Raw genomic sequence first — 16,256 nt, 5'->3', positions numbered from 1 at the left:
CTCCACCTGAAATCCGTACCACCTCAGATTCGTGGGCCTTTAAAGGTTCAGGAGTGAGTTCAACAGTCAACAAAGTTCGCGAAGTCAGAATGATAGTCCAAATTGTTAAAAGGCACCGGAATAAACAATTTATGTATCTCTCCTTCACAGCCAATGTCGCCAGTGGCTTCCTTCATTCCCTCTGTACATTTGTTCCCATCTGGCAGTTTGTAGTTTGAACGGAAATGTAGGAATCTACGCTTCTGTTATTGTTTTGAATTGTTCCACTTCCATGCGTAATCATTTTTTCAATCCTTGCGCTGCTTCCGCTTCTTCCATCACCTCTCGAATATGATCGAAATCGATTTCCACCTGAAATAAGTAGTCAATTTTTAACTGGGAACAGCTGAAACTCGTGAAAATTTACCGTTACTTATTTTTTTAAAATAAAAAATGCAAAAATTCTACATAGAGGGATCATCCATATGTACGGGATTTTCAAAACCCAATTTTCATTTCTCAACTGTCTATTTGTTAACTCAACTCTTTATATATTTATATACATACATATGTTAACAGTGGAGGTTGCAAACCTTGTGGTTTTTTTTTTTCTGCAGAAGCAAACCGTTTCGAAATCTCCTTAATTTGTTTGGTTTATGGAAATCGTTATTTGTTTCCCCTTTTTTATGGATTTCTTTCAAACTTCTATCGATCAAATCTACAAGTTCCATTCCTAAATTGAAAATGGATAAAGTGAAGCGGTGTTTTCACTTTTTTCCCGAAATGAAAGGTAGTAGAACGAATTTTTCGTAGAAAGCCCCCCGTCTAAGTTCATAATAACCTCATGTACACCAAATTATTTAATAACTTACGTCTCCTTTGTGACGAAGAAATTTCTCATCGGTTTCCTCACGACCGAGTTTCTCCAAATATCGTTGTCGGAATCCCATTACAATTTCGAGAAAAGATTTATATTTGATTGCAAGATCAAGCGCTCTGCAATATGAAACTCTGTTAAAAAGAAATCAAGAAATTAGCATTTTGCAGAAAAAATTTCACAGTTTTACTTTTTCTCTAGAAAAAAAGAGAAAACAAAATGAATAAGATGAAGCAAAAAGTAAAATAGAGGCTATTTCTAAATTTGAAAGCCCATAAATTTCCAGCGAATACCATTTCTCCATGAAACTCTCTTCGAATTTTTAAGGAATTCGTAAATTGTGGCAGTAAACAACCTACCGCGACCACCTTAGCATAATTACATTTAGCATTATTGCTTGATAAACACTACCGCCTTTCTCAAGCAATGAATCTGCTTCGGACACCTGTAAACGAAGGAGATTTCAAGGATTTTTGTGCTCCAGAATGTAGTATGATTAATTGACTTACTTTCCCAGCAAGCAGTACCATCATTGCATTACGAACCTCTTTGTTTGGATGCGCCCTTGCTTCGGCCAGCAATTTTACCTTCTCTGCCTAGAAAATTTCTAAGCTTAGCATTTCAAATCACTTCTGCTTTCCGATCGCGCCGAACGACTTCGACTACGACTTTCAGATCTGCTCCTTCTGGAACGGGGCATTGCTAGTAAATCTAACAATGCCCCGTTCCAGAAGAACAATCTAAGCTTAGCTTTATTATCTCTACTGCTCTTTATTACTATTTTACTATTTACTATTACTATTTATTATTTTCATACTCTTTATTTGGAGTTATCTAGGAGGCATAACTGGTAAGATTGTGCTCTATCGTGTCGCATTCATGAATTACTCCCTTTTATTTACTTACTTATGACTGAAATCCCTGTGCCGACTTTTTTTTGTGTATTTTGAAAGATATAGCTGGGAACGTAATTTTTTCGGAAGATCTGCGTTTGAAAATTATAACTAGGGCACCATGATGAAAATAAGAGGTTGTTTCAGTAGGAAAAAGAAAAAGAAAGAAAAAAAGAAAAAATTGGAATTTTTTCTTTTTTTAAGAAAACCTCCAATCAGGACTCCCAAAACGCCGAGCTTTAGGCTGATGGTTGCCATACTTTTTTGGATATGGATTTATAATGGATATATATTTAAAGTCTTATGTTCGACAAATATTGTAGAAATATAATGAAATATTGTAAATAGGGATAATCTTTCCTGATCGCTTTGAATATGATCGTGGATCTTCTTAATAATTTGCTGATGAATCGGTAACCTGACTATCCATGAATGTATTATCTTCTATCCTTCACCAACCACTGAGTGCAGGTCGACCGCCATAAGGATAAAGGGGAGTTCCCATCTTCCCAGAACATCCCTTTACTCTTATTGCGAAGAAAATAAATACCTTTAGGTCAAAATAAGTCACCGTATACCTCTTCCAAAGAACCGTAAGCAATTTCGGCTGCGAAGATGTTCTGTGCGGCTGTCGCCAGACCAGCAAGCACTGCCCAGGTGACTTCACTCTGAATAAAAGATTTATTTCAAAAAAAAAAATCCGAAAATACTCTTGAGAACAACATTCCCGAGGAACTACTGACTTTAATGTGACGGCATAGTCGAATTGCTTGATCCCATTTGGATTCAGCCGTATACCGTAGAAGTGATCCGGCAAATGGTGGGATTGTCGTTGCCACAATAGAACCATCCGATCTACGCAAGCTGACCATATTGTCGGTGAATCTTTAAAAAAAGTCTAAATTTGAAAATTCTACTTATTTTGTAAGGGAATATTCATGTTTTTGGTAGAACCTGCGTAAAATTGGAAATTTTCCGAGCGCGGACACTGGCTTATCGATAATTGATCGCTGTAGCAACGTTCGATCGATGAAAACGATTTCGACCGCTGGCCAAACAACTGAGGTGTAGTGATTGATGAGAAATTAATCCAGAGACCAACGAAAACACATCCTGGACAGCCACTTACTTACTCGACCTTCTCCCACTCCTGCCAACATATTTGTAGTATCGTTGAAATGAAGATGTTCCACGGAAGATCCTAGTATTTCGTGAAAGTATTAAAAAATCGAATTTTAAAAAGAGATACATTAAAAAATACCAATTTTTGCAATCCGTTGCGCGATACCGTATGTTTTCACTTTCGCCACCAACACTGCCGCATCACTGTCACGAAATGCAAGAATTCTCTCGGTAAGTTTCCCACATTGAGATAAGGTCAGCTCCAATATTTCGCGCTAAAAAAAGGATTTTTTTTGAGAGAGAATCTTTACCAGCACTGAAGTGACTGAAGCGAAGGAATGCTCAGCAGAAAAGGGCCCTGGATAAAAGGATTTGTTTAGGACTGCTTGTACTCGAACCTCATGGACAATTTTCTCGTCTCCAAGCGGTTTTCCGGACGTGGGATCGAAGAAGCAAACAGTTCCCGTTTCTCCACGATCTCTGACAGCGATCACATCGTTGGAAAGAGAAGTTATTCTTTCGCCTGAATGAAGACGATAAGAATTCGACGATGAGGGTTGGGAAAGGATCGTTTAAGAAACGTTTCAGGAAGAAATATTGTCGATTTCATAAATTTTGACCTCCGGCCAAAGCAAAGTGGTAAGTAGTTGTTAAAAGATATTGTAGTTCTGTCCCTACATATTCGTTAATCTCTCAAATTTCAGGGAAACGAGGATGAGGCAAATTTAAGAAAAAAGATCAAAAATGTTTCAAATTTTTGATGAGAAAACTACTTACTCATTGCCGTCGTTCCAGTTCCTGGGACCTTTATTTCGCAGAGACTTCGTCCATCGTAGTTGAAAATGTACAAAGTTTGTCCGTCAGATACAGCAAACATCCTAGATTATTCTTCATTAATTGTTTAAAAAAGAAAAAAAAATCAAAGTAAACCAATCAGGCAAACAGTTACTTGCTGGATTGAAGTATGAGTGAGACTGTTTTGTCTTTCAGATCAACGATAACAGGAGTGTTCCAATTTTTTGAGCTAAACAAAAGATATTTGCTTTTTTTTTACCGCGGGAGCGTCCTTCAAAAATGACGATGACAAGGAAAATGTAGAGCAAAAAAAAAATAATCTACAGAATAGTTTAAAAAAAATACCTGTAGATGTACAACTGTAGCGTTGTGACCACAACAAGTTGATTGTATGCGAGAACAGCTCGAGTTATTCTGTCACGAGTTTCCAGACTCTCTCGAGCGAGGTCAACATTCAGGTCACGTACTTCCAGCAAGTTTCGTTTCGTCTGCACTACTTCCAAACCACCTTGTTCTACTGTCCTGAATTTAGAGGGGTATTTCAGGGATCATTCTTTGGTAATTGAGTTTTTTTTTCATGTATTCATATATTAACATCATAAATTGGTTTCATTACAACGTTCTATGCACATAAAAATATAAGAAAATGGAAGAATTCTCATAAAATGCTGAGGTTTGGAGCAGAGCTTTCTTCCACTGTTTGTTTTTGTTTGTGTTTTTCAGTAATTTTTCCATGAATTTATTTTCTATTACTGCGGTTTGTTTAAAGGCTCATCAGGTTTTTTTTTTTGAAAACTTTTCCTAATTCTGCTCAATAGCACCCGTTTTTAAAGGCATCACCCCACGAATCTGAGGTAATGCAAGTTTCAGGTGGTGTTCTTTCTTATAATGGATAGTAGATTATGGAGAGAGGGGTGATTCCGTCCATTTCTTCCTAATTGCCGTAAGAAACGGCCCGGAAGAGGCGGCGCCACCCACGGCTGGCGCGCTCCAGTCGAACTCCCTGTAGAAAATAGTTCGCCAGACCGCCTGAAGCCGTATCTTCCGGCCCATTTTTTACGGCAATTAGGAAGAAATGGACGGAATCACCCCCCTCTCCATAATTTACTATCCCTTATAAGAATACTCCACCTGAAACCCGTACCATCTCAGATTCGTGGATTGATGCCTTTAAGGATTTGTTCTGTCCCGAGGTGAACTCCTGCGGGCGCTAATGGTACACTAGATCAGATTCTAAGTTTATTTAGAGTATTTAGATTTTTTTTACTAGAGTATATACATGTATATATATATTAATATCGCAAATCGGATGCATTATAACATTCTATCCATATCCAAAAATTCAGAAAATGATTTATGTCCCAGCTTCCTCTCACTGTTTCCTAACGGGTTTTCCGGATATTTATTTTTACTTAACATCATTCGTTTTCAAAGACTTGTTTTATCCCGAGATGAATTCCTGTGACCACCAGGTGTTCACAGAATCAGGCTTTTCAAAGAAATCGTAATTAGAAAATGTGGAAGATATATTTTATTTCCTAATTGTACATGAAATTCACAAGTTATTCGTATGATAGTTCTTCGTAAGCCTATCTTCTACGGTCAATTTTTCCTAATGAAGTTGCGTCTTTCAATGGTTACTGGCGAAGTAGAGGAACGAAAATTTATTCGAGGATAAGTCTGTCGACAACGTCGCCTGATCACCGTGTGGGAGGAAATGATTCTAAAAGAAATTTACCTTCCAACTATTTGTGCGTGGATAACCTGTCCACTTCCACTTCCGGCTACTAACTGTGTGGAATCGTCGAACCAACACAAGGAAAGCAATGAACCACTGTTCAGCTTCTCCAGAGAGTGTGGCCACTAAAAATAAAAATAAAAATCCAGTAAAAATATGCGATCGGCTTTGTTACTGGTGATACAGTATAGATCCTAGGAAACAGACACAAACCCCGGCTTTGTCGCATAGTCGTAGGATGTTCTGTGAACCAACAACGAAACATTGACCGTCAGGACTCCATGCGACGGAGGTTATGGGGAAATCGCATGAAATTGAAATGAAGAGACTGCGTCCGAATCTGTCCCATACCTGAATCGAAGAGATTAATCTAGTTTGAGTAAAATAAGACTTATAGGGCTTAGCGAGGCTCCATTTTTTTTGGATTTCCCATGATTTTTTAAAACATATGCCCTAGCAAATATTGAGCTTATGCCCATTATCTCATATCCCAATCAGCTGAACGCCTCATGGCTTTACCACTGTGATTTTCATCTTTTTCTCTTTTTCTTAAAATAATTTTCCATCATCAATGTGACATACATTTCTTTCAGCATTATAAACGTCTATGCCGTCTAGTTAGCCCATAGTGACAAGCTCTTCTTCTATTCTTAGTTCCAGAGATAAGGTCAAAGCAGGGTCTGGTTAGAGGTACGACGCGATGGTTTATTGAGAAAGAATATTTCTCCAGAAATTCAGAATTCTCCAGAAAGAATCCAGAAATTCACACGCTGGATAGCGCATTATTTTTCGATTTTATACACACTACCGTTTTACCGGACGTAGTCGGCGATGAATAAATTCAAATGGGTGAGCACTGCGCATCTCCGGCTCCATACGTTCTTCCTCTGCTTGGGACATAGTCCCACATTTCTCTGTCATGATTCGTTCGTAAAGGTCAGATAATAAAAAAAAGATAGAGGCTAAAATGAAAAGGTGGATCGTTGTGAAGAAGATGAACCGAAGATGTATCGAGCTCATCCGGATGAAAACCTTCGTAGTCCACTGTTCTCCTCGATCTTTTCTCCTATCCTTTTCTTTTCTCTTTTCTCTTTCTTCTTCTTTTCTCTCCTTTTCCTCTATCTTATCAGGAAGGAACTTGGAAGGAATTTACCTTAAATTTACAATCCTCTCCACCAGTCACAATATGATCAGAAATCACGGACCAATCAGAGCACAGAACTAGGCCGTCGTGGGCTTTCCATTTGAGCGGAGGCGCCTGTATTCATTCAAGGAAGTTTGATATAATATGTTGTTATTGATTGTTGATATAATGTGTTTATTATTTACAAATAAAGCAAGTCACCTGTGTTTTGAGGGATTTAATATAACAGTATTCATTGTTCGAGAAAAGTATGTTGTCTGATAACGAATCGAACGATATGCTAAAAAACATTTTTATTTTTTTTGGGAGAATATAAATTCTAAAAATAAACAAATATTTGTTTTGAATCCCGGTTTTTCGTGTTTGAAGCATTATTTTCGCAACCACTACCATTTTCAGTTTTATTATTCAAGGAGTGAGTGTCGCTTAGTGGTAAGAGGTTCGGCTATGAGTGAGCGATGGTCGATGGTTCTAAACCTCTTAAGGCCAACCAAAACTTTCATCCCTCCGAAATCAATAAAAATAAAAATAAATTAATTAATTAAAACAAATCTTAAATTCAATGATTTTTTCCAGGTCACGTTAAAATTTATTTGTTATATCGGTTTCCTCTTGCAAGTCATTGTATAGATTACCGCATGTACATTGACGAACCCCAACGTTTCCGAATTGTAATCGAACACGAAGGTGGGTCCCAAAAGGATTAAACCAACATTTTTCCCTTTCAACCAAGTATTTTTCCCTTTACTTTATGCTTTTTTTATTACTCAAAAGAAAATCGTCGCAAAGGAAAAAATTTTTTATTCCCTGGACAACTGACCAATAGACAGGACTAGGCATCTGTGCAATGACGGAACGAAGTAAACCATTCCGTGACCACAATTTCACTGCACCATCTTCACCACCTATGAATGAATAGTTAATTTTGAGCCATAAAATCATCTATTATTCGAGAATGATCCACAAAATACAGTACTCACTGCTGAGCAGGCCAGTTCCATCCGGGCTCCATTTTGCTTGTAGCGCTGCTCCTTTATGTGCATCGAACGACTTCTCAAGCTTTCCCATTTTGTTAACGAAATGGAGACGTCCTGTTTCGGAAGAATAAATGTCTCAGAATGGTTTTTTTTGTCTGTTTAGGATTCGACTCACCATCCGTGCCCGACAAAACGAAGATGTCATTGGCCCCATCGCGTTTTGCTGTACGAGGAAACCATTGCATCGATGTGGCGAAGAGATTACTGTAAAGAATTTTTCCGTCTGTCTAATTATAATAGATGTTTCTAAAAATAAAAATAAAAAAGAATAAAATAGTTGAGTGGGTAAACTTACTTTGGCATTTCGGCAACTGTGTTGGCATCCATGGTGGCGAGATTCCATCTAGGATGAAAAAAAAGTCTAATTGAAATCACTAGCATCGTAAAATAAATCCTTTGGAAAAGTGTACAATTTTGCGTTCTGTATATTTTAAGAGAGGAAGTATGAACGACTAATACTCAATAAATTCTTGAAAAAAGAAAAAAAAAAGAAGAGAAAAAAACAATAGAACAAAAAGAAAAGAGAAACTGATGAATATTCGCAGAAAATTCCCCCATTGATATACCTCAATAAACAGTGATCATCCGCGAATGAGTAGATTTCTTCGCCTCCAGCCCAACCAACAGCGGAGACGGTGTCGAGATGTCGTGGAGTACGTGCTAACGACACTTTCAGACGCATAGCTACAAAAATAGGGGAATATATAGAATTTAAAGAAATTTATCACAATTTTTTATTTGCATTCAATTTTTACTACTAGTGGAGCGAAAATACACAAAAAAATTCGGTGAACAGCGGCTCAAGAGTCTTAAATCTCCATCTTCAGAAAAAAGCGACTTTGATTCTCTCAATATTTCAGTTGTCTTGTTTTCATTCAGTACTTTACTTATTTTTTAATTTTATAAGAGTCTTAAAAATCCATCTTCAAAAAAGAAACGATTTTGTCCCTTTCAATATTTCGGTTATTTTGTTTTTATTCAGTATTCTACTTACTTTTGGTTTTATTTATTTATTGGGGGCGAGTGTAGCGCAGTCGGTAAGAGGTTCCGCCACGACAGCACGATCGATCGGAGGTTTGAATCCGCCGTAGTGCTCACCAAGCCTAAGAGGATAATACCACTGACTTGACTCATCGGCTAACCCTCGAAAGTCATTGTATCAACCAACCATTATCAACCTCAAACGATTCTGAAATGAAATGAACGTGGTGGTAGGCCCCAAGCGGATTGATTTACGCCAGACACACTTTATCTTTTATCCCTTATTTATTTGTTTATTATTTCATAAGTGCTCTGATATTGCGACAATGGAAAACCCCTTAAATGCGTAACCTAACATTGCAGTCTCTTATGACTTTGTCTGGATGGAACGTGGTCACTGTTTTTGTTTCTCCTCGTTGTAGGTCTGAGAAAAGAATGGCATTAGGAAGAAAACAATGATCGAAGACGTTATCTCGTAATAAATAGCACCAAAAAAGAAATGTTTATTGCTTACGGTGCATGAGACTCGTATGGAAATGAAAAGAACAACAAAACTTTATGGGTTGATGATCAGGTCACGACCCTCGTCGTAAAACCGTCCGCAGCAGGTTTCGCTGTATTGCGATTGTGCTTTAGAGTAATAAGTGTCTACAACGGTCGTCGCCATTGTTTTCCGATCCATGATCAGTTCCCGGGAAGTTTTTTAAGCAAAAGTTGAACTTTTCTTCGTTCTACGATCCTTTTAGATAATCCTAGACTCAATTTTGGAGTTTTTTCGAGTTTAGATGCGTACCTTTAGTGCCAGTGTCTCAAATTTTTCCTATTTCTTTCTATTTTTCAACTAGGTAGTGACGCTGAAACAAAACAGATATGTTCCCAGCTCCTATTTGAAGGAGATGGACCCTTTCGGGTGCTACCACGGGGGTCATCGGAACATGCATGGGCTGATGACTGCGATGGCCAAGTCTCGCACATACGCGAGAACCTCATCCTCATCTCTGGAAAACCCTAAGCAGCCGAGAATGGTCACATAATGTGTGGGGCGAATACTTCATCTTCAATGGATCTTCACAGATCTTCAAAAAATAATTTAGAACGAGAAATTAGTCACAGTGGCCTTTGATATCCTACGTTTATTCACGGATTCCATGAAGAACAAATTTGCATTAATCCTACTCGATATCAATATCATTAACCGAGCTCAAATTGTCAAAAAAGTGAGAAAAAGGAATGAATGAAAATGAGGCAACGTAGTAAAATGATGCAATGGAACCTGTGAAAAATTTACTCATTTGAGAAATCACTTCAGAATGCGCTATAGATTATGAAAATGCAATTTTATGTATCAATTAAGACTTGAAAAATGAAAATGCTAAGGTAATATTAAAAAAATGGACAAAAACACTGCACTTTAGACAATTTTCAGTTTAAAAAAGTCATGCTTTAGGCTAGATATGAGTTCATAAACCTCAACGATTCCAAATTGCGGTCGAACGGCGTATGGCGCATCCCAAGGGGAACGCCGGCGACTTTTTTTTAACACCAAAACTGAATTCTTAACAAAAACCCATTTATTCTCAGAATAAAACACAACACATTAATAATAAATACATTATTTGATTGGTAATTATTGAATGGCAGGGTTGGGATTGCTGCTAACTTCCAAGAAACAGTTCCAGAAGTAGAAGCGGGCTGGGAGACCCGCTATGGTGACTGCCGTAGCGCAGTCACCATAGCGACGACAACGCCAACGTTGTCTAACCTACATATGCGAATTTCCTTACCTTCAATGATAATTCTAGTGAATACTACAATATTAACAAATATTTAGGGGTTGTAGTGGGGCCAGACCCTGCTATATCTTTCCAATATGACCTCAAAATGCTAAGGAGTTTGTTGAGGTGATTTAATATGGGGTCAATGGAGGCCCCAATTACAAGCGAATTCACTGTAACACCTCTGTAATTTGTTGATTTCCGTCAACATTCTGTTGGATTTTCGAGCAAATCGCTAGATTTAGGATCATACGAGTGTTTTTTTGTTTTTTTGTTTATTTGTTGTATTAGTAGGTCTAAATCATCAGAAGGCGGGTGTGGCGCAGTCGGTTAGAGGTCCGTTGTAGCCACACGGTCAAGGGTTCGAAATCGCCCTAGTGCAAACCAAGCCTTTCATCCCGCCGGGGTCGATAGATTGGTACCGGACTTGTCTGGGAGGATAAAAACACCGAATGATCATCGACTGGCTCCGGAAGTCATTGTATAGGCCAGTACGCGTTCCAAAAACCTCATCGATTACGATTTCCAGTAAAACGCCTTGGACTTTATCCTTTTTTAATTCAGTAGAATAATAGAAAATAGATTAGTAAATAGCTGAATGTTAGGGGAGTAACTCAGAATATACTATTTACTTCCGTTTCGCCTCTATCCTTAGACGGAAGAAGTAGAATACAGAATAGGAAGTACAGAATAAGTAGGAATAATAGGTGCTATTCACTCCCGAGGCTCTTCAGTAAGGAAGAGTGAACAGAATGTGGGATTGATATGGTAGAGCCTGCTATTTATAGCCAGCTAAGGCGCCAAAAAAGATCACTACATGAATAAGTGTTAGGTCAAGGAGATCATGTAGATCAAATATTATATTGTATATTTACATATTTACTTGGTGAAGTAGTAGGAAGAAGCAAAAGTTGATGAAAATATTTTTTTCCAATCGGGAAAATCATTCGTTTCGGTTGGAAAATTTATTTTATTGTGAAATTCTTTCTTAGGAACTTTCCAGATTGACTAGACCTTCCATGTTTGCCTCGAAGAGAATAAATTACATGGATTAATAAAAGTTTTTCCAGAAATCGTTGAGGAAATGATAAATAGACCAGGTACTAGGTCGGAAATTATACGTTCTTCGCGTTGCTACTCTGTTATTTACGCGAACGGGTCCTGCCAGACTCGGCGGAATCTTACCTACATGACCTCTAAATGTTCTGAACCATGATGTTGTCATTTGATCCAGCACAATAAACTACATCCATACACAGAGAAGTGCTCTCCGCTCACAAAGAAAATTGCCACTTGAGATCTCCTGTTGACATTTGCTATTTACTTACCGCACTTAACAATTATGAGTTAATTATTCACGAGCATCTGCGATATTCTCATGGAGACGCATGGATTTACACTTCCTTATGGAGAGGCAGAGAGATAAAGTTGGAAAATGTCCATGTATTCTCAAAAGATCACTTAACATTAAACAGGTAAGTGGGTAGACGACAAAAATTTCTTCTCATTTTTTATAGACCTGGGTTTTTTTGCGTTTCTATTAGAATATTTTAATACGAGTCTTTAAAGACAGTACCTAAACGTAACGTGACTTTTTACAACAATCGACGCCAGAGTAACTTAAAGAAAAATCGGAAAATAATTCGACATCCGCGAATCTGAGAGTTTCCTGGCTTGCAGATCCTCTGGGAGCTGGAAAAAAAGAAGCGTAAGTAGTTTCAAGGTAGGACAGCATTATACTATATAACGTACTTCTCTCCAAAGAAAAAGAAATATTTAGCCTGAATGACACATGAATGTTCGAAAAATACGATGAAAATAAGGAAGAAAATCTGGCGGATATGTACGATGAAGCAGTGGAGTTGGAAATTTTCGACAGAGGCAGTGATTTCCTTTTTCTATTCGTGGTACATAGTACAGGATACCTGCTGTTTTCTGTTGGAATCTATATCCACTCTGTAAATGTTTTGAAAATTCAACTGAAAAAAGTGAAAAAGTTTGAAAAAAAAATGCTCGATGCTAGACAATAACTTCCATTTTTCGTTTTACCTAAATGGTTAGGTAAAGAGTTAAATTGAAAAAAAAAAACAAAAAGGACACTACCTCGTGCCTATGGTTAATTAGATTTTTTTAAAGTTAGACTATTTCATTTGTTTCATATGATTGTTTGTTTAAAATTAACCTTGTTTCTGTGTATTTTTCTATTGTATTTTTGTATGTATTTTAGTATTTCATCTCTCGCTGATCAAATAATTTACGAATTAGATTTGTTCAGATATGTGTGTTGTTCAGATATGTGTGTTGGTGTAGGTGCAGCTGAATACCTCCCCCAGATACATCGAGTTTCTGTTCGTTGCAACCTCAAACTGTACAACAACGAAACAAGTTTCGCCTCAGTTCATCGATTGCTTCCATTCCTTGGCCTAATTGCTATGCGAGTTCTTTTCCATGAGGAAAAGTTCGATACATATAGGATCCCTCCATTCGTAGATGTATTTCGGCTTTCCCTTTAACGTCAGAGGAATAGACATGGTTTTCTCTCTCTCTCTCTCTCTCCGTCGCCGATCACTCATTCCTTTTCTTACCCTGCCGTTTTCCTCAAATATTATTCGATTTTATTATTATTCGATATTCGATTCACATTCGTTATGTCATGCTCCATCATTAAATTAATAATTCCGTACAGGATCACACTGTAATTTTTGGAACTTAAAGAGGAACGTTCGTGTTGGTTTACAAAAGGAGAATACTGTACCGTCGGAGTTCTAGATCATTCTGGCCTGTATCCTCTTCTATCGTATTCTATCGTATCCTATCCTATCATAGATTTTCCTAACCAGTAAAGGAACCCCGCATTTCTTGATAAATATTGCTTCATTAGCGGTACTGTAACCGATGCCTGTATGTATGCATCACAACCAGAGTCAGATTTCATTTAAATCACTGTTTCAAACAGTATACATATGTACCGCACGAGTATACTGTGTGTTATAGATCAGAAAGATCAAAGAGTAGTTTTCTTTGGATTTAGTGGCCACCTTCGTTAAAGGCATCACCCCACGAATCTGAGGTGGTGCAGATTTCAGGCGGAGTATTCGTATACGGGATGGGAGACTATGGAGAGGAGGGTGATTCCGTCCATTTCTTCCTAATTGCCGTAAAAAACGGTCCGGAAGATGCGGCGCCGCACAATGCTGGCGCGCTCCAGTCGCACTCTCAGTAGAAAATAGTGCGCCAGTACGCCTGAAGTCGTATCTTCCGGGCCGTTTTTTACGGCAATTAGGAAGAAATGGACGGAATCACCCACCTCTCCATAGTCTCCCATCCCGTATACGAATACTCCACCTGAAATCCGTACCACCTCAGATTCGTGGGGTGATGTCTTTAAAATATGTAGTATTCGAATAAGGTACGGTAATGAATGTTGTTGGAACATAGAATACATAATAAAGCAATTATGTTAGATAGATAGTCATTGAAAGATTTTTGAGAGTAAAAAATTGTAAAAATTGCTTCGCCAGTGCTTATGAAGAGCCTAGAGACCTCCACAACTCCATTTTAAGTTCTTTTCCTTAAAGTCTTATCACGGTCTCACCGTACTCGATCGAGTAAATATAACTATGTGGTCCGTAAGGTTCTAAACCGCTCGGGGCCAACCAGAATTTTCGTCTCTGTAGGGTCAATAAATTGGCACCAAGGTTGTCTGGAAGGATAAAAACACCGGATTGACACATTAGCCTGTTCCCACAAGTCCTCGCAGGGCTCCACACGCTTTCGTAAACCCCAAACAGATTCCGAATTGAAGTCGAATGCGTGGGCGTATCTCTATATGTAGGTATAAACCGACGTCGTGCCCTTTATCATATTCATTACACTTTATTCTACTTTTTTCTTTATCCTTTACGATCTTCTAACACAAATACTTCTAATGCACAAATATTTAATAAATACAAAATAAATACAAATACACAAATATTTTTTTGGTAACATCGGTTCTCCTTGTTTTTCTTTTAAAGATCCACAAGCAAATTTTTCTACGATATTCTGAGTAGGTACAGATTTTTAAACGTTTTTTTTTTCTTTGTGCATCATACCCCAATTAAAAATTGAGATAGTAAAGAAGTGAAGAAATGAGGAGATAAAAATAATAAAATAATTAAGCAATAATTTAGTTAAATGTATAAATAAATGTGTAAAACAATCGCGAACCCCCGGGCATGCTTTGTATTTCTCGCTACAATTTTTACACTACGAAAATCTACGATGTCTCGTAATGTAAAAATCTTCTTCAGCTAGAACCCATTCACGCAAACCACTAAAATTTATGATGTGAAGTATTTTGAAGGCCATCTTAGCACGGCTAGCTGCCGAGAAGAAAAAAATTCACTGGATCTTTCAAATATGTATGCTCCGAAGAATTAATAGAACAAAGTTGTAGTCCAGAACAGGTAACTGTTTTCTGGTTGAATTTTTTAATGTTCATTCCAAAATTGTTAGGATGTTGAAATAAAAACGCTTTTTTTCATGGAATTAACAGCACAGGTTCAATTTCTTGTTTTTTTTTAAGACGTAGTTTTAGCTGTTCTCTTTAGACGAATTAACCACCAGTAAATTTTATGATGTTTGTGACACGACGACATTTTTTTTGCAAAGACCAAAGAGCGGGAAGGAATTTTTTTTTAATTTCTCATTAATACTACTCATCTCCTGGATCCTGTATTATTTCTTTTGGTGTGTTCTGGCTTTAGTAGGATTTAGATATAAAATTAATTCTGATAAATTTAATCTATTCTATTGAATTATCTCGAGATATCCCGGCATAAACAGAGAGCTCATCAACGTTAGCCTCTGTATAACCAAGCACTATCCTTGCATTTCCGTAGCCGAGGTTCGAATAAACGACTTCAACGTTTTTATCGCTTCGATCACATCAACACAACGAAAATCCATAGATCTGACTTTGTATAGGATAAGGCGAAGTTTTGCAAAACAAATAAAATTATTCAAAGAACACGAAGGAAAGTAATCACCACCGGGGGGAAACGTAAACCGCGGAACCGGGTTCAGCTAAGGATTTCCGACAGATGATGTCCGTTCTGCATAGATTCACACATGTATTGTTCACTTTCAGATCACTTTTTACAGATGAAAAACTATTAAAATCCAGAAATAAAATTTAAAAAAAACAAAAACAGTTAGAATTAAAATCAGCTTCAGTTAATCTAGCCAAGTTTCATTTCAAGAAATCCAGAAACTTTTCTGTAGAAAAGAAACTCGGTTCTGGAGGAATGATGCAAATCTCTCGAACAAGACCTGTACAACTGTTCAAAACTGAAATGATTAACCGAATTTTAAATAAGTTTGAGTTAGCCCCAATATGAAAGTTCTCACATAGAGTGTTGTGGATTTCGTGTGAGAAGTCAACTTCATGTGGATTTCATGATCCTCACTCGAAAACGCCCTTGTCCCCTCAATGGCCCAAAATTTGCACTGCATTCGCCAGCAATCGCGGAGAGTCGTGGGAGAGATGAGTCAGGACTTGCATTTAAATTTCATGCGAAACGAAAAAAAAACACCTCTCCAAAATCTTCTACCTTCACGATTAATTTTGAAAGTTGAAAAAATTATACCTTTTAAAAAATATGTCTCAGTTAAAGTCGTGTTTCGATTAGAACACATCAATTAGTGCAAACTCATGCAGAAGCACCAGTACAAGGTCCCATTTAGGGAATAAATAAATAATGTCATATCATACCTTTAATATCAATATATTTTCTAAAATTATAGCAATTCACGAAATAAATCAATATGAAACGCAATTTCCGTAGAAATCCGTGGAAAACATCCGAAAAACTTAGTAAAACGCAAAATTCATACATACAGGTTACAATTCCTGGATTTCTTGATTCAAACGT

The 16,256-nt window shown here is 37.5% G+C and overlaps 1 protein-coding gene across 2 annotated transcripts; it reads right to left on the bottom strand.

The window, feature by feature from the left end:
* Positions 1–279: 279 nt before the first annotated feature.
* Positions 280–13,666, bottom strand: RB195_020759 (uncharacterized protein; the record flags this gene model as incomplete). Of its 2 annotated transcripts, XM_064189212.1 has the most annotated exons (24): positions 280–351; positions 852–975; positions 1,216–1,301; positions 1,366–1,452; positions 2,328–2,417; positions 2,493–2,634; positions 2,704–2,809; positions 2,879–2,950; positions 3,011–3,146; positions 3,270–3,394; positions 3,649–3,749; positions 3,821–3,895; positions 4,012–4,188; positions 5,405–5,529; positions 5,618–5,755; positions 6,558–6,662; positions 6,750–6,828; positions 7,369–7,453; positions 7,529–7,639; positions 7,701–7,789; positions 7,881–7,928; positions 8,152–8,269; positions 10,974–10,986; positions 13,649–13,666. In XM_064189212.1, the coding sequence occupies 24 exons, from the start codon at positions 13,664–13,666 to the stop codon at positions 280–282; spliced, it is 2,322 nt and encodes a 773-aa protein (XP_064045092.1). The 2 variants fall into 2 exon arrangements, with proteins under 2 accessions (XP_064045092.1, XP_064045093.1); XM_064189211.1 differs by lacking the exons at positions 10,974–10,986; positions 13,649–13,666 and having other exon boundaries at positions 8,152–8,267.
* Between the last annotated feature and the right edge of the window lie 2,590 nt (positions 13,667–16,256).

This window comes from Necator americanus, chromosome II (assembly GCF_031761385.1).
Source record: "Necator americanus strain Aroian chromosome II, whole genome shotgun sequence".
Classification (NCBI taxonomy): domain Eukaryota; kingdom Metazoa; phylum Nematoda; class Chromadorea; order Rhabditida; family Ancylostomatidae; genus Necator; species Necator americanus.
The sequence above is the reverse complement of the archived record's forward strand: the minus strand, read 5'-3'. Positions and strand labels throughout refer to the sequence as shown.